Source organism: Bos indicus, chromosome 16, assembly GCF_029378745.1.
Source record: "Bos indicus isolate NIAB-ARS_2022 breed Sahiwal x Tharparkar chromosome 16, NIAB-ARS_B.indTharparkar_mat_pri_1.0, whole genome shotgun sequence".
Taxonomy (NCBI): Eukaryota; Metazoa; Chordata; class Mammalia; order Artiodactyla; family Bovidae; genus Bos; species Bos indicus.
Window position 1 is genome coordinate 62,296,974 of NC_091775.1, and position 25,954 is coordinate 62,322,927.

Here is a 25,954-nt window from a genome sequence, read left to right on the forward strand (position 1 = left end):
CTTTGGGGTTAAATCTCATATTTTAGTCACCTGGGACAAACATTTATAAAGTTGACAGCTTTCTCCTCATCTCTAAGTAGAGACGGTAAAGGTTGCCTGCTCCCTGGCCAGCTGATGGGGGCTGCCTGTAACCTAGGGAATTGAACGTCACTCTTTTTGACACCTGTCACGCTTACAGCTCCCCCAAGTCTACAGGAATATGATAACCAAGAACCTATATGGTGGATGGGCCAGGACTTTTATACTCAATATGTGTGCTGGCTTTATTATTTTTTCAGAATCATTTTAACATTTAATGCTTCTCAATTAAAGTGATTTCCTGGAGTGGATGCCAAGCTTCGTTTAGAATGCGCATTAACCACTTTCTGTATCGGTAGTTAAAGGCACTGAGGGATTTAAACAGCAATCCACAAGTCTGTTCAGTCAAGGTTTGCTGGAATAAAGCAGATTATAAACAATAATATATGTCTTTCTCTTCTTTTTTTGGAAGGTGTCCAAACTCACAAACAGAGCTAAAGTGCTGTAAACATATCCAGGAGTAAGCTTTGGGCTCTGCAAATGTACTCCATGAAAGCCACAGCCACTGGCGGTGCCACTTTTTATCCTGAGTGTGTACGTGTGCACGTACTTTAAAAGAGCTTTTTATTACACAAAGTGTCCATCAACTGAACTTACCTTCTAAATATTAAAATGGAAACTGGGGTTGCTACACAAGTGAGAGGAAAAATAAATCCTGGCTGCAGTGTGGATGATGAATTTGCCGCTGCTGCTGCCTAGGGCGGCCGTGGAAAGGCACCTCTCTACTCCTTAATGCCCTCACAGTCTCTGAGGTTCGGCCGCTGCATCTAGTAAACTTAGGTTCAGATGGTCTTTTTCTGCCTCCCTGGTGGTTCAGTTGGTAAAGAGTCTGCCTGCAATGCAGGAGACCTGGGTTCAATCCCTGGCTCAGGAAGATCCCCTGCAGAAGGAAATGGCAACCCACTCCAGTATTCTTGCCTGGAGAATTCCATGGACAGAGGAGCCTGGTGGGCTATAGTCCATGGAATCACAGAGTTGGACACAACTGGAGTGACTTAACACTTTCACTTTTTTTCAAGAATAACCCACCCTGAGTGCTTAGAGTTCTACCATGAGGCACAGCATGTTATGGGGGCCAGCTCCTGGATGTTCACTTTCTGTTTGTAACTTCGGTGTTCTAGGAAGGACTCATGTTCATTCCTTCTAAGATATGTAGGAAGAAAGTGAGAAGGAATCTGTTCTGAGTGTAAACTAGTTTGTACTTTGTGACCATCTTAATCTGGTTTTTAGGGCTAGGAAGCTTTCTGTTGGAAAGGCATACTGCCCTCAGAAATGACTCCAATTCATGAATTTCCAAGAGAAAGTAAAAATATACAATAATGACATTTATTTTATAACTGTGCAAAGGAGAAGTGATATAACAAAACATGGAAAAATTTGAATGATTTATATATAAAAGTAAAAATAGTAATAAATAAAAAGCCATGAACTCCCAATAACTATGATGATCCATACAAGGATTAAGCCATTAAGTTCTGCTTTTCAGGTAGGAGCATGACAAGAATATTTCAAGGGTAAGTGAATAAAGATGAGATTAAATAGCCTTTCCTGTTCAATCCTTTAGTGTAATGCCAATTAATGTGTATTTGAAAAATTGATCATACTTGGTGCATAATAAATGTTAGATGATAAGTATAACAAGGAAGCTTTTTTCCCCTTCATTCTAATAATTACTGCACTTTGACCTAAATCCCTCTGATGAAGGATCTGTGAATAGTTTCTGAAATAATTAAAGATGCTCAAGGTAAAGCTTCAGTAACGATCATAATAATTTTTCAAATCACATGATTACAAAAGACTGCACTGAAGTCTTTTTACGCTACAAGGAGAAAGTCCAACATGTGTATATAAAATCCACGAAGAAGATTTTAAATCCTCAACCTCTGTGGTTACTTTTGGTGTTGCTTTAGCTTATCCTGATAAGGTGGTACAGGGAAAACTTGGGACTTGGTATCACAGGTTTGAATAACCACCCTGATTCTGGAAAGATATGATTGTGTATATTGAAGTGCTTGATATATAATAAAGCCTATGTAAAGCTGGGCATTTCCACTGTTTATACGTGTATAACCTCGGACAATTTCCCTAACAACTCTGAGTTCAATTTCCTCATTTGTAAAATAGAGAAAATACCAATTATTTCTACTTTTATAATTCTGAGTTTCATTTAAGATGCTTATGTATAAAGTCCTATACAAGGTAAGGTGTAATTACTGTTACATCATTAATGTTAAAATGTATTGACTTTAAGATACAGCAGTTTATGTGTTACTAAGAAAAAATGCTGCCAATTCAACTATGACATTGTTTATAAAAGATATACAATTTTGGATACATTAAAATGTGAAAAAATGTGCATCTTAAAATTCATCAATTATAATATTATGGCTACTATTAAAACATTTGACTCCAAATGCCTTAAGGATTAGGATTTAAAATTCACTCAATAATATATTTGAACTCGACATTTTCATTACTTATGGGTTACACACCTTTTTGTGATAAACATCTACTTATGAAGGTGATCATTTAGGGACCTGAAGTTTGATGAAAGCCTTCATGTTTCAGCCATTAAATGCTAAAAAAACATGTGAAAGTCTCATGTTCAGCTGAAGCATATGTTAGCCTGGGCACTAACCCTTCTGCAACCCAGGCTCAGCTCTGCTCCAGTAACACACCTTGTTCATTAATCCTCAAAGATGCTATATTGTACATGGAACAATAACCCATAGCCAAGTAGTGAAACCTGGCAGAAAGCTAAGAAATACCTATTTAATAGAAAGGTTCAATGGATTATGACAACCTTTCATCAAGAAAATGCTGAAACATTAAAAGATAGAAAAGATTCTAGATACAATACTTTGGTTGCTACCCTTCTACCTAACAAGCATCAGAGATAACAGTATGTGTCCAGTTGGCTGACTTCTTGTCTCTTTATTAGAAACATAGTTATAGTAGGTTTAAATGATTTAGTTTTTGATTATTAACTTGTGAATTTCTATGAGACTTTTCAAGAGAGTCCATGCAATATCTTTGAATGCGTGTGCTCAGTCATGTCCAACTCTCTGCAACCGCATGGACTGCAGCCTGCCAGGCTCCTCTGTCCATGGAGTTTTCCAGGTAAGGATACTGGAGTGGGTCACTGTTTCCTCCTCCAGGGGATCTTCCCAATCAGGGACTGAACCGGCATCGCCTACATTGCAGGTGGATTCTCTACTGCTTAAGCCATCGGGAAGCTCTAAAATAAGATAGCTTCCAAAATCTCCTGTGTGGCCCCAGGTGGTGCAGTGGTAAAGAACCCGCCTGCCAATGCCAGTATTTTGAGATAACATCATATAAGTACTTTTCAATATCCATGATAATGGGAAAAGGGAATGACAGTGGCCTAGAACAACACCTGTCATTTAGAAGGCTCTCAAGAAATGTTTGTGGATTGAATGCAGGAGGAGCTTTAAAACTTCACATGAATTTTGTGGACCAATAAAGGGCTGAGATTCAGCAGATTTGGTCTCAACTATGGCTCTGCTACTGCTCTGTGATCTTGGGCAATTTAAGTAACCTGTTAATATCTCAGATTCATCCTCCTTTAAGTGGCCTTAAGAGCCCCTGCACTACCTACTCTACAGTACTGTGGAGGGATGATAGATTAGATAATGCCCATGAAAGCATTCTGAAAAGTCAAAAGAGCTAATGCATATAAAAAGCCATCATTAGTCACACAGAATTGAACACATGGGCTCATTTCTACCCTGCAGCAGAATCAGTTTAGGGTCCAACTTTTTGGCCCAGACTTCTTTAAAAATTTCCAACTGTGGTGATCAGTGATAAAACTGTAGTCTAGATATATTGTTGAAATCATGAACATTTTTTTTGAATAATAAAAAAAGACACAGCAAGACCCCATACATCATCCAGTAGAAGCACTTAAAACTGTGAAAATTGGTTCAAGTCAACAAAAGATTTCTCATTAGTAACAAGAAGACAGAAAAGAAGGGGTTCTAAATGGGATTCACAGACCCCATGGAGTTCAGAGATGGGCTTCAGGAGACCTCAAGGTTTCATGTACAGCACTGTGTTCTAGGGGAAGAATGAGCCGGAACCCTGCAAGAGTTAAGAACACTGGTGTAGTTGACTCAAGCTAGAGTTCTCAAGGTAACAGTGATTCACATGCTTTCTTTTGCCTTTTTTATAATGTTTGCTTACATGATTCTCTCTTCATTCCTTGTTTTTCCCTAGTGTGTTATCAAGACTACTGTAATGGCATTCAGGGCCTCTTATGTGAGTTGGTTGAGGGCAAAGTAAATGACAGTGTTGAATAAATATTAAATACAGAGTTATTAACTCTGTTCTGGTCACAATATTTTCAGAAAAGGAAAAGAACAAAAAGCAACACATTCCGCTTTTCACTGTATTAAGGAGATAGGAAAATGGGGCTGGGCATGCTTTTGTGTTTAGACACACACATCCACAGAGGTGGCCAGGGGACAAGACAATAGAATAAGTGTGGAATTGAGAACGAGGTGAAAGTAGATGGTAAACTGTAAATAGTGTAGAAAATGCTAGTGGTGAAGTAGCAAAAAGTAACTATTCATGACTCTGACAAATGTCTCTAGTTACCCATTACTTTATGAGGCCTCCAAGCCAACTAGTTTCCAGTTTTGGAACACAGTGGAGACTCGATTTTTAAAATACTCATGTACAACACTGCTATATTTAAAATAGATAACCAACAAGGACCTACTGAATAGCACAGGGAACTCTGCCTAATGTTATGTGGCAGACTAAGTGGGAGGGGAATTTGGGGACAAATGGATACAGGCATATGTATGGATGAGTCCCTTTGCTGTTCACCTGAAATTATTACAACATTGTTAATGGCTACACTCCAGTATAAGATAAAAACTTAAAAAAATACTCATGTACACTAAAAATAATAAATCAGAGAACTCGAACCAAGGATGAAGGTAAATGAAATCCCAATCCCAGTAAACATTAAGGAAAAAAAGAGACTGATTACTCTTAAGTTTTTGTTGAACCATGATTAGAATTGAACCTTTAGGGAATTCCCTGGCGGTTCAGTGGTTAGGACTCCATGCTTTCACTGCTGAGAACATGGGTTCCATTCCTGGTAGGGGAACTAAGATCCCACAAGCTGCTTGGCATGGCCAAGAAAGAAAGAGGAAATGAACCTTCAGAAAATGGTTTTCTAGAATATTTTCAAATGCTAATTGGCTTGAACATCACTAATCTGTCCAGGAAAAAAAAAATCTGCAAAACAAAACCAAACTTACACTCAAATAAAGTATGTCCTAGTTTTATCCTGCTGAACTATATGAAAAAGTGGTTCGCCACATATCTGAGGAAGTTAAACAGCTTTCTGGTCCAGTAAACTTGTGTTCTTTGAAGGTAAGCAGTGCAGCTTTGGCAATGGAACTCGTGATCTGGCTGATGTGTGATGTGTGTGTGTGTGTTAGTCGCTCAATCGTGTCCGACTCTTTGCGACCCCGTGGACTGTATCCCACAAGGTTCCTCCGTCCAAGGGATTTTCCAGGCAAGAATACTGGAGTGGGTTGCCATTTCTTTCTCCAGGGGATCTTCCCAACCCAGGGATCGAACTCGGGTCTCTCACATTGTGGGCAGACTCTTTACCATCTGAACCGCCAGGGAAACCCTGAGCCACCCGTGAAAGCTGATGTGTGATGCACTAAGTAATGGTTCAGTCATTTAAGGGGAATGAAAGCAAGTCAAGATCCAGTTTTCTGTGACATGGATGAAACCTTCCCCTTAATAAGGCACAGGGAGATGATCCATAGATTGTTATATACGACAGCAAGGTTTTTGAAAATTTAGATACTGGTGACCAAAGCATAGAGATTTTGGAAACTGATTTTAGAATGTGCTTGAAAATGTTAAGTTGATGACTGTTTCTAGTGATAGCTTTCAGTGCAAATCTGAAACCTTTAAAATCAAAGTAATAAAAGCCAAATTACATTCTTTATTTAAAAACAACTATATAGTTTTAGATGTGGCAAAATAGCTTATTAAACACTTGTCTAAGAAATATCAAGGTTGAATTACAAACAAGAGATGAAAAAAGGAGTTTCTTGATAGCTTCTTCCTCAGATAACTACTCTGTAAATCGGAAATGAATGAACACTTTTTGATTTGCTAATGTCCTAAAAATGCACAAAGTACTATCAGTTAAAAGCTGTATGCAATGTCTTGGTCGCTTTTACTGTAAATAATGAATAATGTTTCTTAAAACACATTCAATTAATGTGGAACATGAGGTTAGCTGAACAGGAGGTTGCCATGTAGCTGGGATTGTGGGAAAAGAAGAGATAACAAAGAGAAGGCTCTGCTAGAATTACAGTAACATTTCAGGATGTACTAATGTGCATATCTCTTCCACAGATAATTAAGCAGTCATTTTAAAAATGAATAATCTTGGTGAATGGTTTTGGTTTACATCTCAGAAAATTAGACATTAGAAAAATCACAAAATAAGCAGTATTATGTAATATGCCTCATTTCTGCTCTGGAGGGGCTGGTTGAGCTAATGCAACTCTTGTCCATTGCTGAGGGTGCCACTAAGCAAGTTTATTCCTTGTTATCTTAGGAGTGATATGTTAGAAAAATGATCTTTTAAATGGTCATCTCTGCGCCTCAACTTGTTTCTTTATTTCTCTTCCACTGACAACTATCTATACTTTCCTTACATAATAAGAAATGTTAAGGAACTCCCCAGATGGAGTTCTTGAGGCTTAAAGGGGAGCCAGTTTCAACAGTGGTACACTTGTCTGTCCTTTAAATAAAACCTGTGGTATAGTTGTTTATATTTTTAATAAAAAATAGAAGCTGTCCAGAAATAACTTCTATCACACCTAAGTACTGGAGCATTATGGCTATTTCATGTTAGACCCCAACAGGCCTAACAGTTGAGGCCTGAGCTAGTCATAGAGACTGCTGCCATATGCGACAGGGACATTATAGCCAGTGAAAAGGGCTTGAGGGAGGTTCCTCCTTGTTTTGTGAAGGTGAGTTAAGGAATCCTGACCTACCCAGTGAATTGTTCAGAATTTGTGTTTCCATCCTAAAATGCCCACGATTCTTAGGTATTCAGTGAATCTGGTTGTTTTAGCTTCCCAATTCTGTCTAACAAAAGAATAGACACTTAAGCTACTTAGTCAGACCAGCTGTACCAAATGCCAGGAAACTGTCCGAGCTCCAGGCCAATATTGGGGTTTCATGGAACTTTCTCTAATTGTCAGTGTAGTACTGCTGGGTCTGTTTCCCTTCTGTGTGTGTGTTTTCTAAAAGAGCAGCCATGTTTAATATTGTGAAATACGACACATCTCCTCCTCTCCCAGCCTCTAGAACAGTGATAAATTTCAGAGCACGCTCAGCGGAATTGGACTGTATTATGCACAGTACACGTTCATCACCAAAACGGAACTCGCCAGAATGTATGCAAGTAGAATATACTGCTGAGACTTCAAAATTCCAGTTCCTCACAACTGATTTTATTAGCCAACATATACCAAAGATGGGCGGCAAAAGACGTGTCATTTTTGCAGTTTTCTTCCACCACTGGAGCCCTGCGCTGTTGTGGACCGTAGTTTTCCAGTCTTTTGATTAAGCCTTGCCTGTCGTGTGCTGCTGTAACATCAAAGTAACTGCTTTGCACCCTGTCACCTCCTCTGGCAGGCAGCCGTCCTGGTCTCGGAGCGTGGGGTCGGCCCCGGACTGGAGCAGCAGCTCCACAATGTCCAAAAACTCACAGGCAGCAGCTGATGGGGAAATCAACAAATATGGAAACCACGTTACTGTGAGACAAAGAGAAACCACTATACTTCAGCAGGAAAGGCAAGTGCTGAGCAATAAGAAATTGTGAAAAACGAGCAATGTGACAGACTGGGGGTGATCAGGCCTTGGAACGAAACAGTGCTGTAACAGTGGATTTGCTGGTGTTAGGAAAATCAAATTTACCCCTGTGCTTGCCCAGAAGCCGACAGTCAGACAAAGACATTTTTTTGAATTGTGAGGCTTTTAGACTCTATTCTTCAGGATGGGAATGAAGGGAAGGAACAAAAACTAGTTGAAGTATTTCTTTTACTTTGATCAAAATAATGATATGTTTGTAAGCGAAGTCAAAAGGCTAAAAACACTGTAAATGTTGAAGAAAAAACTTTTGTCTTCGAAGAGGGAGTAAGTGGGTAACTAACTGAACTTTAAAATTAGTTAAACTAAAACAAAAACAGTGGCCTAGTAATCAGACCATCCCTCTAAAGAAAACAAACAAAAGGCACCCACCACGCAAGGCATGTGAAGAGGAAAAGGACCCATAGACATCAAAACTTATCATGAAGTACTGCCCCCAGACCAAAAGGCTAGAAGACAGCCATCCATTCTTGTGCACATGTAGAGAAACTTGATTTATGACAGTGCTGGCATCGAAGATCAGGGAGGAAACAGAGCTCCATTAAACTGTAGGGCGCTGAGACAACCAGGCTAACGGCAGAAATGGCATTTCACAGAGGATCAAACGTAAGTGGCAGTAAACACGAAAAGATGAGCAACCACATTAGTAATCATGGAAAGAAAAAATTTCATACCCACTAGAGAGCTGAAAACCAAAAACTGAGACAATACCAAGCATGGAGCAGGGGGAGCTCCCCTCCGGACTGTGGGGAGCGCACACCGTGCCTCACTTTGGACAACCAGTTGGCATTACACGTTAAAACTAAACAAATGCCCACCGTTGGACCCAGCAATTCTACTCCTGGTTATATACTTTTCAGAAACCTTTGTGTATGTTCTCCAGAACACACCTGCAAGAATGGACATACAGTAGCCCTGTCTGTGAAAGACTCCAAATGTAAACAACCCAAATGCCCATTGAGAATAACGTGTAAAAATAAAATACTGTTTACTATGAAATCCCCACACAACAAGGAAAACTAATGAACTATAGTTTCACATGATAGGAGTTCATCTCCAGGTCTTAAGGTTGAAGGAAAAAAAGCAAGTCAGAAGAACACACACAGCATGTTTCCACTTAAAATTTTAAAAGCAGACAAAACTAAACACCATTGTCCAGAGACACAAATCTGTAATGAAACTATAAGGGAAAACAGTGATACAAAATTTGAGCGTTAACCTGGGGGCCCTGTAGGGAAGTCCATGTAATTGGATAGGCATACATGGGGTTTCAAAGACATCAGCAATGTTCCCTTTTTTTTTTTCACTTTCTTAAACTATGTGGTAGATACAATTTTTTAAAGCTACATTTTAAAATTTTCATATTTATTTTATATACAATTCTGTAGTGTGATATATTACACAATGGCAACAACAAAAGGTTTTAAAACAAAGGGAGAGCAAGAAGGGTAAGGGGTTTGATTCAATGAGTGTTTTATTGAACATATACTATACCAGTTCTAGCAAAGATATAGGTAAGACTCCTGCTCTGAGGGGGAGAAGGCAATGGCACCCCACTCCAGCACTCTTGCCTGGAAAATCCCATGGGTGGAGGAGCCTGGTGCGATGCAGTCCATGGGGGTTGCTAGGAGTCGGACACGACCGAGCCACTTCACTTTCACTTTTCATTTTCATGCACTGGAGAAGGAAATGGCAACCCACTCCAGTGTTCTTGCCTGGAGAATCCCAGGGACAGGGGAGCCTGGTGGGCTGCCGTCTATGGGGTCACATAGAGTCGGACCCTACTGACTCAACTTAGCAGCAGCAGCAGCAGTCTGCTCTGAGGAATTTAGAAGGATGAATATAACAAACGCTGTGGCAGACAGGGACACACACACACACACACACACACACACACACACACGACAGGTGAGGTGGGTGGAAGAGAGGAGAAGGAAGTTGAAGGATCAAGAAAAACACACAAGTAGGTGGTATGTATGCTGAGCTTTGAGGACGGAGTAAAATTCCAGATAAACTGAGAAGGAAAGGCATTGCAGAGTGAGAAAACAGCATTAATGGAAGGAGGAGGGGATGGGGAATGCTGAGGGAACTGTCTGCTGGCCCGGAGAAGCAATACAGAGTCAAAGGCAGAGAGTCTGGATTTAAGTCAAATTATACAAAGCCTTGAAAGCCACACTGAGAAGTTTGGCACTTACGAGGAGAGGAGTAGCATAATTTCAGCTCTAAGTTAGGATGATAATTCTGGAGTGACCTGGAGAACCTAAATATCTGTGGCAGACAGAACAGTGTAAGGCGACTGTGGTAGTCTTTTAGGGCGCTTGAAATTAGCTAGTGTTGGCAGGAGTATAAAGAAAGTACTGAATTTGAGAGCCACTGAAATTCAGGTAGGACACAGCAAAATACAGATGTACTTCAAAAAATTTGTGAATGATAAATTTAATAATGAGGTTGATATAATGTCATATCTGTAGATACTTAGTTAAACATTTAACTATTTATATTTTGCTTTTTTTTTTTTCTGGAGTGAAAATATTTTGTTTCAGATTTCAAGTATTTTTATAGACTTTTGAAAAGTTCTTAGGCCCAAGACCTGTCATCATAATGCTTACTGAATGAAACAGTCTGAGTACTTCTATGCTTGATAGATAAAGAAAATCACTGATAAATTTGATTATATAGAAACCTAAAACTGATAAATTTGAACACATAAAAATTTAAAACAGCTATAGCACACACACATGAAAATTTGATATACAAAAATAAACCATAAACTGGGGAACATTCACCTATATAACACAGACAAGAGCTAATGTCCTTAATATTAAAAAAAAAAAAAAAAAAAACTTTGAACAAATCAGTCCAAAAGAACCATGGGCAAAAGAATTAGAAGAATCAAGAAGACACCTATGTTTCTAGTCTGTGAGAACACATAGATGTGGCTGACATCTCTAAAATAAGGAATCAAAAGAAGGAAGAGGAGCAGTTTTTGGAGAGAAACAGAAGCAGAAAATTATTGAGGGGGAGAAATAATATTCGTTTGGGACATGATAAATACATGGTGTTGGAGGATGTCTATATTGATAAGGTCAGACAAGAAGGTAAAATTTGAATATGAAAAAAGAAACCAACAACCCATCCACCCTATACACACTGTTACCTCCATTTTTTGGAATTTGGAAAAGACCCTGATACTGGAAAAGATTGAGGGTGGGAGGAGAAGGGGGAGACAGAGGATGACATGGTTGGATGGCATCACTGATTCAATGGACATGAGTTTGCACAGACTGGGAGATAGTGAAGGACAGGGAAGCCTGGCGTCTGGCAGTCCATGGGGTTGCAAAGAGTCGGAACTACTTACTGACTGAACAACAACCTCCATTTTCATCATACTGTGTGACTTTGTGAAGATGCATGTTTTTGGATCAGGATTTTTAGCAATTTTTCTGAATACCCTGTTACATGTTTATATTACATGACTTGCTTGGCCAAAGAGTTACCTACCTAAGGTGGTTTACCATGCTAGAGAAATACTTTTGAAAGAGACAGTGTCCTTACCAATAGACACATTCATGTGTCTGGGAAATAAAAAGCTTTAGAGATAAAGATTGTTAATGCCAGTTATTAAATTTTCACCTGTATTTTTTACTACAATTTACATTCATCCACTTTGGTTTTTGTTGTTGTGAATCACCGAACGTATTTTATTATTACTCTACATTATCTTTACTGGGCTTTCTTCTTCCTGTAAACAGACTTTACTCTTCACTAGCTCTTTAAAAGCACCATTAGCAAACCTACTTACAATGACTGTCCTTTACCGCACCTGGCCTTCTCTCTCCACCATGCTTTCAGCAGACTACTGCAGTGAGCTTGTATCAGAATGACCTGGAGGCACCACCCCAGGTTTCTGATTGGTAGGTTTGGAGCAGGACCGAGAATTTACATTTCCTAACAGGTTCCAGGTAATGCTGCTACTGCAGATTTGGGACCTCACTTTCAGACTCAGGGCTCTACCAGCGTGCCTCCTCCCTCACGCTATTTGCCAATTTTCACAGCTAGAGCCACTTAACTCACACGTGTAGGGAGGAATACAGGCCTCTCATTGGTTCCGAATGACGTAACTTTACGTCGGATTTGAGGCGGGTAGCAGACATAACTTTGTCTGCCTTTGCTGAGTTTTCCGGCTCCCACACCTCATCTCTTCTTGGATTCCTTGCTGGACGTGCTATTTCTTCTGCGACTAGGCCTGATTTTGCTAGCTCAGTTCCTTCTGGAAGCTGAAGATGAAGCAAGTAAGTTCACTTCCTACTTCTGGGACTCTACCTGGTTGCCTCTGGACATCTGTTTTACAGTGTTGGTTTGCCTGTGCTGGTTTCTTTCCGTTATTTGTTGTTAAGACTCTGAAGTTTGACTTTTTCTGTGCCTGAGTCTAGTGTCCTGCATCTGGCGTTCCTGGGACTGACTTCAAATATCCAGGCTACCTTCTCTGCTTTTCAAACAAGGGTTATCTATTCGGTTGAACAACGTCGTTGCTATTTGTATGACTGCTGCCCATTCTTCCTCTATTTTCATTTCTATAGAGGAGCCCCGAGGGCTACAGTCTGTGGGGTCGCAAAGAGCCAGACACGACTGAGCAACTAACACAACACACATGTTTCCAGACCCCTCAACCTCAGGCTCCATCTTCCTCATGTTCTGAGCCTCAGGGCTGGGTTGGTCTTTTCCCTCTATAAATGATTACTTTTCTGGTAAGATCAGCACCTCGGCTGACAGGTTCTAATGCCAACTACATGTATGGCTTAGATCCAAGTTAGTCAACTCTATTTTTTCCTTTTTAAACTGGTGTCAAGGAGGTCTATGAGTTTGCCATGCAAAGTATAGTCTGAGATCAGTGGCTTTTAGCATACTAGGGGAGCTTGTTAGAATCAGATGAATTGCTCCCACCTGAGACTAATTGTGACTCAACTTGACCAATCACTACTTTTTCCAACTTCCTTATGTCACCACTGATGTAATTTTACAAACCTATGTTGGGTGAGTTTCCTGATGACATTGTGAACTATAACCTATAATCCATGATTCTCTAGGAACCCAGAATCTGTGTACATCTCACATTTGTTGTTTCTTAGTGTATCTTTTGACCAAGCCCTTTTCAGCTATGTCAAGATACCAAAGGAATGTTTGTTCATGTTATTGGCCATGATCTGATTAGGGTCCAGGGTGGATGAGTACCACTCAAATTCAACAATAAAGTTTAGATGCTTAATGTAACTCTGGCCCACAGAGCTACCATCCTAATAGCTCTCATTGAAACAGAGCAGAACCCTGTGACACTTGCAGCCCCTCCCCGCCTTGTCCTCTGCCTGCCTTTTACCTGTGGAAAACTTGAGTCAAAAAATACCTTTAATCAGAGAAATGTGAACATGTGGAAACAAAAGAAAACAGTCAAAGGAGACCACATAATAATAATGTATTCATTAAACATAGTCAGGGACCTTCAGTTCCTTCTCAAGGGCTATAAATAATATTCTAAGCCATATCCTGTGAGTTATGTTATAGATACTGAAACCCCCACCAGATGGAAGAAGTTAATTACATGATGACCAGATTGTAGCCATGACATGTGTGCATGTGTGCATGCTCAATCCCTTCAGTTATGACCAACTGTTTGTGGCCCTGTGGACTATAGCCTGCCAGGTTCCTCTGTCCAAGGGATTCTCCAGGCAAGAGTACTGGAGTGGCTTGCCATCTCCTCCAGGGGATCTTCCCAATCCAGGGATCGAACCTGTGTCTCTTATGTCTCCTGTGTTGGTAGGAGGCTGGTTCTTTACCATTAGTACCACCTGGGAAGCCCCCACAACTCTGGGAACTGGCTTTCAAGAAATGGAGACAAACCAATCCTGGAACTGAAGATTAACTGTATTGACAATCAAGATGACCCTGGTTAGACCACCGATGACTAATTTCAAGATGACTGTCAGAGCTGACTCTCTTGTTTCTGCCTGTAGCCCCCTCACTCTGTCTATAAAAGCTCATGCCCTCTAATTTCATTGTGGTGTGGGGTGGGGCGGGGGGAGTCGGCTTTTGGACAGATGTCTGGCCTCCATCCCCTCCAGGTTGCTGGCATCCAAACTCAAGCCAACTTTCCTTTCTACCAACCTGGTTGCTTTGTAGGCTTTTGAGAGTGACCAGTGAGACCCCCACTTTCAGTAAGTTTTTTGTCGCCCAACTTGGGGCTGACTGCTGCAGCTCTTGTGCTTGATGACACCTGGCTCTCCTGGGTTTCCCATGGCCATGACAACGTGTGAGCCTGCTGCTTCTGACTAGCTGGCTCCGAAAAGAGGATTTGGGGGACGTTCCTAGAAGCTGCCAAAACCATTTGTTTTGAGGATCCTCCCTGTTTCTCCCCTGTTGGCACTAGCTGCCAGCCTACACTTTTCCTTGATGGAATGGAAACATGCATTGGGGATGAGGTGACGAGCTCCAAGATGGGATAAGTCCACTGGTGTGCGCTGGGCAACCTTCCCATTTGTGAGTATGAAGTGCTATTTGGGCATTCTTGCCATTTGGTTCTGATATATGCGTGACATTGAGAACTGTGTGTGGGCACCAAGTGCTATTTGGGCATCTTGCCAACTGGTTCTGACACCTGTCTACTGTTGAGGACTGCCTGTGGGCACTGAGTATCATTTGGGCATTTTGCCAGTTGGTTTTGATGTCCAACTACCATTGAAGACCATTTGTGTTGGGGAAGTGTTTTTTTGGGATTCTATACCAGTCACCCTCAGAGATGGTTTGTGATAGATCTGTTTTTTGGTGTGTGAATATGTAGTCCATCTGTGTGACTAGTATCTTTGTCTTTTGTAAAATGAGAAATTCAGGTTAAATTCATTAAGAAAATTCAAGCTATGAAACTATGATTAAAGGTGTGTTTTTTTTTTTTTTTTTTAAACTAACGTATGGCAATAGTGTTCTTTAGATTCTGGAAAAACTGGTTAAGATGAAACTCTTTTGAAATTCCCAAACCTGGTTCTTTTTATATATGCAGTTACAGAAAGCTAGCTTGATAGAATTCCCACCTCCCCACCCCACCCCCAGAACTCTGATCCTGAGAAAACAAAAATATGCCTAGGAGAAAACTTGAAGTTAACTCATCATGCCCTTGAAATACAAACACAACCCACTTTGCCTGGGACTTCAGCCCTGGGTTAATCAGAAAACTTCAAGCCAAGTTGGGGAGGGGGAGGAGGAGGAAAAAGAAAAAGCAGGTTTCTAAAATCGACTGTATAAATTTGACCTGTTATTCATAAACTGATAAGTTTAATTGCAAAGGCTAATTCGTGAAATATAAAAAGATGAAACAATGAGATCTCTGGATGTTTGTGTGTCTCACGATGTGTTTTTGGATAATATTGCTGAGATTAACTTGTAGAGGAGCTCTATTTAATTGGTTTAAAAAAGGTCAAACAAACCTAAATTTATCTACCTTTGCCTCCTTGCAAGAGCAAGAGGGAAACTCAAAGTGCTTGGAAATTGTGCTATGAAAAATGTATGTCTTTAGAGGTTATGAAATATGTTCTCAAGTTTGCCAATCAGAAAATGCTGGTATAATATTTCAATGACTTGTTCTTGGTTTTGTTCAGGTTTTCAAGGGTTAAAAATTGTGATACATAAAAATGATTAGGGAAGCATTTCAGTGTGTAAGGCAAGTAGGAGATACATTGTTGGTGAAGGAAGGTATAAAGACTGGATATATTGTTAAGGAAAAATGATGATTTTGTCCTATAGTTGGTTGTTGGGAAAAAAAGGGACAAATCTGTTTGGATCCAGAAAATAATAAAAGGTTTGTGAAAAAGGAACTTTGAGAAATGACTTTTGTATGCTATCAGGATTAAGATTAGACTGAATTTCATTGGGTAAATGAATTTTATTATTATTAACAGTAAACTGATGCAAGACTAAATTTGTTTTTTCTGTTAAGAAAACAAAGTTCTCCTGGAATATTGATCTGATTTTGGTAACAGTGGCTTCTAATGGAAAGTTATTGTTTTGCTTCTAACCATACTTTTGACCCCAATGTTCAGGATGGAAAAAAAAAAACTGTCCAGTGAAGTTGTCACAGAGCGTAACTACTCACGATGTGTGGCACTGCTGGCTTAAGTTGACTGCTTAGAGCATAAGTACAATGTCTGTGTGGCAGTGGGGCACAAAGGATAAAACTTACGGCCGATAAAGCGTTTCCTCATTAACATACCTCTGAGCCTGTTCATGATTAGTGTTCCCCCAATGTGACAATTAGGCAAATACATAAACAAAAAGGAGGCCTGTCACCGAGGGACATGGATAGACCGAGAGCAGGTAAGTGAGCCATTCTGGGAACGTTGGAAAGATGTACTGCTTATCAATGCCTTATATGGAAATATTTACAGCTAAAAGGGGAAAATGATGTAAGACGTTTCTACATATTGAGGTATGGGGATATTCTGGCTTATACATGATTTGATTTGAACTTTAGGTTAACCAAATCAGCCTATTTGTGTACCTAGATGTACATAGTACATCTGCTTTAACCATTGGGAAAAAAATATATCCAGAGAATAATACAAAGATGCATTTTGATTACTATCCTCATTATAAAATGTCTAGTAATTTTCAAATGTTTGTCCAGGTACTATGACAAAGTAATCAAACAGAGATAACGTTTTCATAGTACAAAATACTGATGTGAAGCACAATATCTGATTATTTCCAGTTCTGTGTCCATTCCCCAAATTAGGCAGGACTGTGTCCCACATGTGAGCCTATGGACCTCAGGGCTGCTCCAGGTTCTTTGAATTCTGCCTTGATTGGTTGGAGGGTTGGGCAGCTACTGTAGTACCTTATTCAGGATCTGAGCAGAAGGAAGCATGAGTGCTCAAAAGCAGAAGAGCTTAGTTAGGTGTACTGAAGGACTGTTTTCCTTCCTTTCCTCTTTTCTCTTGTGATTTGATAACCAACTTCAGAGTTGTTTGGATTTTTTGTGTGTGTATCTGGTGGATCGCAGTTACCATGAGGTTCAATATAGCAGTCTGTGTATAAAAAACATTGTTTCAAGTTGCTGGTCTCCCATTTCAAATGCATTTCCAACATCCTGCATTTGTGCTCTCCTCAGGATTGCTGGTTTTGATACTGTGTTTGTATAGATGATTTCCTACCTTTATTAAGTTTGCCTTTACTAGTGAGCTTTCCCCTTCATAATTTTGTTTCTAGTTGTGATCTTTTTCTCCTAAAGAAGTTTCTTAAGCATTTGTTGCAAAGATAGTCTGCTAAGTCACTTCAGTCGTGTCCGACTCTGTGTGACCCCATAGACGGCAGCCCACCAGGCTCCCCCGTCCCTGGGATTCTCCAGGCAAGAACACTGGAGTGGGTTGCCATTTCCTTCTCCAGTGCATGAAAGTGAAAAGTGAAAGTGAAGTCGCTCAGTCCTGTCCGACCCTCAGCGACCCCATGGACTACAGCCTTCCAGGCTCCTCCATCCATAGGATTTTCCAGGCAAGAGTACTGGAGTGGGGTGCCAAAGCTAGTCTGGTAATGCTGAATTCTCTTGGCTTTTGCTTGTCTGTAAAGCCTTTGATTTGTCCATCAAATCTAGATGAGAGCCTTGCTGGGAAGAGTATTCCTGGCTGTAGGTTTGCACCTTTCATCACTTTGTTACCCCACTCCCTTCTGGCCTGCAGAGTTTCTGCCTAACAATCTGCTGCTAGCCTTATGGGAGTTCCCTTATGTGTTATCTGTTGCTTTTCCCTTGTTGCTTTTAATATTTTCTCTTTACTTTTTGTCAGTTTGATAGCTGTGTGCTTTTATGTCTTGTTTCTTCTTGAGTTAATCCTGTATGGGACCCTCTGTGCTTCCTGGACTTGGGTGAGTTTCCTTCCCATAATAGGCAAGTTTTCAGTGATTACCTCTTGAAATATTCTATCAGGCTCCTTCTCGGGCCCCTGTAGTGTGACTGTTACTAGATGTGATGTCCCAAAGGTCTCTTAAACTGTCTTCATTTCTTTTTTCTTCATTCTGGTCTATGGCAATGATTTCTCCCACTATCTAGAGCTCACTGATTTGTTCTTCTGCCTCATTTATTCTGCTATTGATTGCTTCTAATGTATTTTTCATTTCAGTTATTGTATTCATCAACTCTTTGGTTGTTCTTTATATTTTCTCTTTGCTGAAAACTTATTGTAACTTCTCAATCTGTGCATCCATTCTTTTCCCAAGTTTTTGGATCATCTTTATGATCATCACTTCGAACTGTTTCTCACGTAGATTTTTCTATTTCCACTCCAATTCTTTTTTTTTTTTTTTCTTTTTTAAGAAGTTTTATCTTCTTACTTCGTCTGGAACATAGTCCTTTTCTATCTGTGGTACGTTACATTTCTTGACCTTGGAGAAGTGCCCAGCAGTGCATTCCCCTCTCATCATGCAAGGGCAGGGACCAGCTGTTCCCAGGGTAGGTTCTGACCTGAGTTTACAGACTCAGTTCTGCAGGCTGCAGGATCATAGTTTTGTTTCTGGTGCCTGCCCACTGGTGGGTGGAGCTGGGTCTGGTGGGTGGGGCTGTGCTAAGGGACCTGTGTAAAGGTGGCTGTTGGGTGGGGTCAGGCCTTGGCGCTTATGACCCAGGCAAGATGTCTACCTTCCATGAGCATTCATGTAGATGACATCCTCCAGTATCTCTGCCACCACCAACCAGTGTCCACATCCCCAGGGTGACTACAGCTGCCCTTCCCTGCCCCTACCTCCACCAAGATGGGTCTGGACTAGGCTCCTACAATATCACTGCTTTGGCCCTGGGTCCTGGTATGGGAGACCTTGTGTTGTGCCCTACAAAAGTGGAGTCTGTTTCCCCAGTCCTGTGGAGCTCCTGCAGTCAAACCCTGCTGGCCTTCAAAGTCAAAGTGTTCTGAGGGCTCCTCCTCCTCATGCTGGACCCCTAGGCTGGGGAGTCTGACATGAGGTTTAGAACTCTCCTGTGGGAGAATTTCTGTGATATAATTGTTCTCTAGCTTGTGGGTCACACACCTGGGTGGTACTTCAAGTATGCCCCTCCTACAGTTTTGTTGGGGTTTCTTTTTTGTCTTTGGAGGTAGAATATCTTTTTTTGTAGGTTCCAGTCTCTCTCATCAATAGATCTTCAGCAGTTGTGATTTTTCTGTGCTCATGAGAAGAGGTGGACTCAAGGTCCTTCCACTCTGCCATCCTGTCCCTCCCAGATTCTTCATCTGTTTTGGACTGTGCCAGTTAACGTATAGAGCAAGATTCCCTGCCCCACCCCCCATCTTTTTGTTTTATTGAAGTTAATATTCTTCATAAAAATTTGGTAAATTCTGGCAATGTGTCCACTTGTGTAGCTACTATTCAATAGAGACAGAAGACCTGTTCATAACCCCTGAAAGTTCCCTCCTGCCTCTCTGCAGTCAATCCTTTTACCCAGCCCATAGCCCCTGGCAACCACTGACCTGATTTCTGTCTTTAGGTTTTGCCTTCTCCACAAATTCAGAAATCACAGAGCACATAGTCTTTTGTGTCTGGCTTCTTTAACTGAGTGTGATGCTCTGGAGATTCATCCATGCTGCTGCATGTATAAGCGGTGCTTTCTTTTTTATTGCTGTATTCTGTTGTATAAATACATGTAGGCATGTGGGTTGTGTCCAGTTTTGGGCCATTACAAATAAAGATCCTGTGAACACTCGGATACGTGTCTTTGTGTGGATCTTTCATGTTTTCACATCTTTGGGTTAATATCAGGAGTGGGATTGCTGAGTCACATGGCAAATGACTGTCTAACTTGAATAAGAAACTACCAAACTTCCAAAATTTGTATTCCCACCAACTGCTCTGTATCCTTGTCAGCACTTATTACTGTTACTAAAATTCTTTTTAGCCATTCTAGTCAGGTTTATAGTACCTATAGTACAGATACTATGTAGTATAGTCAGGGCTTCTTATTGTGGTTTTTAGTTTGCATTTCCCTAAAACCTAATGATGAACATCTTTTTATATGCTTATTTGCCAATCACTTACCTTTGGTGATTTATCTCTTCAAATCTTCCATCCATTTATTAATTGGAGTTTCTTTTTATAAATTTAGAATTATTCTTTTAAAATTCTTAGATATAAGTTTTTCCCCAAATGTTTCATAAATATATTTTCCCACTCTGTGACTTGTCTTCTATTAAGAGTACCTTTTGAAGAGTAAGAATTTTAAATTTTGAATGAAGTCCATTTAATTTTTTTCTTTTATGTTTTATGCTTTTTGTGTCCTATATAAGAAGTCTTTCTCTATCTCAAGATCACAAAGATGTCCTTCCATATTTTCTTCTAGTCCTCTATATTTTAGCTCTTATGTATTGGTTTCTGATCCATTTCAAGGCAATTTTTGCGAAGGGTATGAGGAAACAGTTGAGGCTTGTTTTCACCCCAGCATGTATGTGAATGTCCAACTGTTACAGCACCATTTGTTATACAGCCAATCTTTCCTCCACTGACTTACCCTGATGCTTCTGTCACAAATCAATTTACCCATGAATAGGCTGGTCTGTTGGAGAGGGAAATGGCAACCAACTCCAGTATTCTTGCCTAGAGAATCCTGTGAACAGGAGCCTGGTGGGCTGCTGTCCATAGGGTCGCACAGCGTTGGACACAACTGAAGCAACTTAGCATGCGTGCATGCATTGGAGAAGGAAATGGCAACCCATTCCAGTATTCTTGCCTGGAAAATCCCAGGGACAGAGGAGCCTGGTGGGCGGCCATCTGTGGGGCTGCACAGAGTTGGACATGACTGAAGCAGCTTGGCAGTAGCAGCAGCAGGCTGGTCTATTCCTAAGTTATTTATCATGTTTCATTGACCTATACACCTTATTTACACCATTATCATACTGCTTCAATTTCTATATCTTTATAGTGAAAGTTGTAGTAAATAATAATATATTGTTCAAAGAAAAAAAAAGAAATTAAAAATATTTTGAACTAATGAAAATGAAAACACAACTTATCAAAGTATGAGGGATACATCAAAAGCAGTGCTTAGAGGGAAATTTACAGCATTGAATGCAGGTATTAGACAAGAAGAAAGATATAAAATCAGTAATCTAAATTCCCACCTTAGCAAACTGCAAGAATCAAGAGCAAATTAAATCCAAAGTAAGCATAAGAAAGAAAAAAAAGAATTATACCAGAAGTTAGTGAAATTGAAAACAAATCAATAGAGAAAATCAATACAGTCAAATAATAGTTCTTTGAAAAAGGCCAATAAAAGCAATATGCCTCTTGTTATTGTTCAGTCACTAAGTTGTGTCTGACTTTTTGTAGCCCCATGGACTGCAGCATGCCGGGCTTCCCTGTCCTTCATTATCTCCCAGAGTTTGCTCAAACTTTTCTCTGTTGACTCAGTGATGCTATCTAACCATCTCATCCTCTGCTGCCTGCTTCTTCTCTTGCCCTTAATCTTTCCCAGCATCAGGGTCATTTCTAGTGAGTTGGCTCTTCGCATCAGGTAGCCAAAGTATTGGTGCTTCAGGATCAGTCCTTCCAGTGAATATTCAGGGTTGATTTCCTTTAGGATTGACTGGTTTGATCTCCTTGTTGTTCAAGGGACTCTCGAGTCTTCTCCAGCACCACAATGGGAAAGCGTTGATTCTTCGGCACTCAGCCTTCTTTATGATCCAACTTTCACATCCATACATTACTATTGGAAAAACCAGAGCTTTGACTATTCGGACCTTTGTTGGCAAAGTGATGTCTCTGCTTTTTAATATGCCATTTAGGTTTGTCATAGCTTTCTTCCAAGGAGCAAGTGCCTTTTAATTTCATGGCTGCAATCACTATCCACAGTGATTTTTGGAGCCTGAGAAAATAAAAGCTGTCACTGTTTCCACTTTTTCCCCAACTTTTTGCCATGAAGTGATGGAACCGGATGCCATGATCTTAGTTTTTTGAATGTTGAGTTTTAAGCCAACTTTTTCACTTTCCTCTTTCACCTTCATCAAGAGGCTCTTTAGTTCCTCTTTGCTTTCTGCCATTGGGGTGGTGTCATCTGCATACCTGAGATTATTGATATTTTTCCCGGCAATCTTGAATCCAGTTTGTGATTCATCCAGCCCAGAATTTGCATGATGTACTCTGCATATGTGTTAAATAAGCAGGATGACAATATACAGCCTTGAGATACTCCTTTCTCAATTTTGAACTAGTCTATTATTCCACATAAGGTTCTAACTGTTGCTTCTTGTCTTGCATTCAGGTTTCTCAGGTGGTCTGGTATTCCCATCTCTTTAAGAATTTGCCATAGTTTGTTGTGATCTACATAGTCAAAGGCTTTAGCATAGTCAATGAAGCAGATTTTTTTTTTTTTTCCTTGCATTTTCTATGATCCAGTGGATGTTGGCTATTTGATCTCTGGTTCCTCTACCTTTTCTAAATCTAGCTTGTATATCTCAAAGTTCTCGGTTCATATACTGTTAAAGCCTAGCTTGAAGGATTGAGCATTACCTTGCTAACATGTGAAATCAGTGCAACTGTATAGTAGTTTGAACATTCTCTGGCATTGTGCCTCTAGTCAAGTTAAATAAGAAAAAAAGAGAACACAAATTATCAATATCAGAAATGAAAGAGGGAGCATCACTACAGGTCCAATAGATATAAAAAGGATAATAAAGGAATACGACAAACAATTCAATGCCTACAAATATGATCATCTTAGACGAATTCCTTGAAAGAGACAATTTGCCAAAATTTACTAAAGAAAAAGTATACAATCTGAATAGGCCTGTTACCTATTAAAGAAATTTAATAAATGATTAATAACCTTTTATACTAGAAAGTACAAGGCTCATATGGGTTCACTGGTGAATTCTACTAAACATTCAAGGAAAAAATTATACCAGTTCTCTACAATCTGTTTTAGAAGGTAGCAGCAGAGAGAATACTTCCTAAACCATTCTATGAGGCCGCTATTACTCTAATAATGTCTTTGTCTAGGTTTTGTTATAAGAAAGGGGAAGCGGAAACTACAGACTGGTATCTCTCATGAACATAAATGCAAAATCCTCAACAATATATTAACAGATTGAACTGAACAATGTATAAAAAGAATTATACACCACAACCAAGTGGGATTAATTGCAGGTGGGCAAGGCTAGTCCAACACTTGAAAATCAGTTAATGTAACCCATCATATCAATAGGCAAAAAATAAAAATCACATGATCATATCAATAGATGCAGAAAAATAACTTGTCAAAGTCCAACACTTATTTGTGATCTAAAAAAAAAAAAAAAAACAAACCTCAGTTAACTGGAAATAAAGGGGAACTTCTTCAACTTGAGAAGTTCCTGACTATTTCTTTAAACTTTTTCTCCCTTTTCCCTCTACTTACTTCTGGGATACCTATTATCCTAATGGTGCTCCTCCTAAAAGAGTGAGATGGTTCTTGCAGAATTTCCCCATTTTTTAATGCTATTTCTCTTTTCTACTTATAACATTTTTAGATTTCTATTTTTGAACACTCTAATTATTCTATGTGATCTGCTCTGTTTCAATGCTTTCTAATACATTCTTTATCTCATTTATTGTATTCTTCAGCTCCAAAACTTGTTTGGTTTTTTTTTAGAGTTTAAATCTCTTTGACAAACTATTCCTTCTGTTCACTCATTTTATTTCTGAGCTCACTGAACTGACTTTTCTGAATTTTTTTGTTTGCTGAGTTTCTTCATGACCACTATTTTGAATTTTCTACTGCTGGATCATGGAAAAAGCAAGAGAGTTCCAGAAACATCTATTTCTGCTTTATTGACTATGCCAAAGCCTTTGACTGTGTGGATCACAATAAACTGTGGAAAATTCTGACAGATGGGAATACCAGGCCACCTGACCTGCCTCTTGAGAAGCCTGTATGCAGGTCAGGAAGCAACAGTTAGAACTGGACATGGAACAACAGACTGGTTCCAAATAGGAAAAGGAATACGTCAAGGCTATATATTGTCACCCTGCTTATTTAACGTCTATGCAGAGTACATCATGAGAAACTCTGGGCTCAAGGAAGCACAAGCTGGAATCAAGATTGCCGGGAGAAGTATCAGTAACCTCAGATATGCAGATGATACCACCCTTACGGCAAAAAGTGAAGAGGAACTAAAGAGCCTCTTGATGAAAGTGAAAGAGGAGAGTGAAAAAGTTGGCTTAAAGCTCAACATTCAAAAAACGAAGATCATGGCATCTGGTCCCATCACTTCATGGCAAATAGATAGGGAAACAGTGGCTGACTTTATTTTTCTGGGCTCCAAAATCACTGCAGATGGTGACTGCAGCCATGAAATTAAAAGACGCTTACTCCTTGGAAGGAACATTATGACCAACCTAGACAGAATATTAAAAAGCAGAGACATTACTTTGCCAACAAAGGTCCGTCTAGTCAAGGCTATGGTTTTTCCAGTGGTCATGTATGGATGTGAGAGTTGGACTGTGAAGAAAGCTGAGCGCCAAAGAATTGATGCTTTTGAACTGTGGTGTTGGAGAAGACTCTTGAGAGTCCCTTGGACTGCAAGGAGATCCAACCAGTCCATCCTAAAGGAGATCAGTCCTGGGTATTCATTGGAAGGACTGATGTTGAAGCTGAAACTCCAATACTTTGGCCACCTCATGCAAAGAGTTGACTCATTGGAAAAGACCCTGATGCTGGGAGGGATTGGGGGCAGGAGGAGAAGGGGATGATAGAGGATAAGATGGTTGGATGATATCACCGACTCAATGGACATGGGTTTGGGTGGACTCCAGGAGTTGGTGATGGATAGGGAGGCCTGGCATGCTGTGGTTCATGGGGTCACAAAGAGTCAGACACGACTGAGCGAAAGAACTGAGCTGAACCAGTTAGATTGCAGTATTCCATGACTTTAATCTTGGTTTCTGGAGAATTGTCACTTTCTTCCTGTGGTACAGTGTTACTCCAGTTCTTCATGGTACTGGATGAGTTGGTTCCTCTGCCAGCAAATCTGAAGTATTTATAGCAACAGGTTAGAAGTTAGAGGCTTTCTGTTTTCCAGTTGGTGGCACTATAGCGTAAGTTTTTGGTTTCTTTCACCTGAGCTGCCTCTTGTTAAATCTGAGTTAGCACTTTCTACCTTCTGCTACCTCTTAGCTGTGGACGCCTGCCCGTGTTATTAGTTCTTGTGTCTCTGCGATCACTGGTGCCTCGCTTCTACCACTGTTCTGGGATCACCACCTGGTGCACCAGGATGGTGGGCTCTTCCCTTGTGTCTGGGATTCCTTGAGCCACAGGCTTAGCCACTGGAGGGGGAGAGTTAGGGAAAGTGGGATGCAGGGGTTGTGAGGGCACCTCTCTGTGTCCAATATCATAAGGTTAGTGGGCTCCACCACTGCAGTTGGGGGGCAGTTGGCTAGAGTTGTGGGTGCATCAACAGCTGGAGGGATGGGGGTCCTAGGCCCGACTCCTACTGTTGCCCAGCTGCCTGCAGCTACATGTGCGCTGGAGCCATGTGCCCTGCTTCCCCTGCTGCCACCGGATTCTCTGGGGCTGCGAGCTCAGCTGCCGTGGTGGGAAGGCCAGGACTGCAGGTACCACCTCTGCTATTTTCTCAGTTCTGCCTCCTATATTCCACTTCACTGACCTTTAGATGTACAGATATTTGGAATTCTCTAGCATCCTGGTGTGTTGAGCAGGGGCACCTTTGTTGAATTACAAATGTTTTACTGGTTATAGATTGAAAGGGAGAGAGAAAGGTAGCTTTTCACTCCACCATGTTGCTGACATCACTCCTCAGGAACTTCCTCAACTAAATAAAGAACATCTGCAAAAAACCTATAGCTAAAATCATACTTACTGTTGAGAAACTAAAAGCTTTCACACTAAGACTGGGTATAAGGCAAGGATATTCCCTCTCACCAC

General features: G+C 40.4%; 1 protein-coding gene across 4 annotated transcripts in view; it reads right to left on the reverse strand.

The window, feature by feature from the left end:
• The window catches only part of ACBD6 (acyl-CoA binding domain containing 6), a 205,514-nt gene that overhangs the window by 3,641 nt on the left and 175,919 nt on the right, over positions 1 to 25,954 (reverse strand). For 2 of the 4 annotated variants that reach the window (XM_070768535.1, XM_070768532.1), the window contains one exon: positions 7,580 to 7,868. The exons of 1 other annotated variant lie outside the window; for it this stretch is intronic. Coding sequence is in view for 2 of the 3 variants with exons in the window: in XM_070768532.1 (XP_070624633.1) it covers positions 7,714 to 7,868 (155 nt within the window). In the remaining variant the exon portion in view is untranslated. Of the gene's footprint in view, positions 1 to 7,579; positions 7,869 to 12,373; positions 25,041 to 25,954 lie in introns of those variants that run through there. One more of the 4 variants, XM_070768534.1, reaches the window with a different exon arrangement.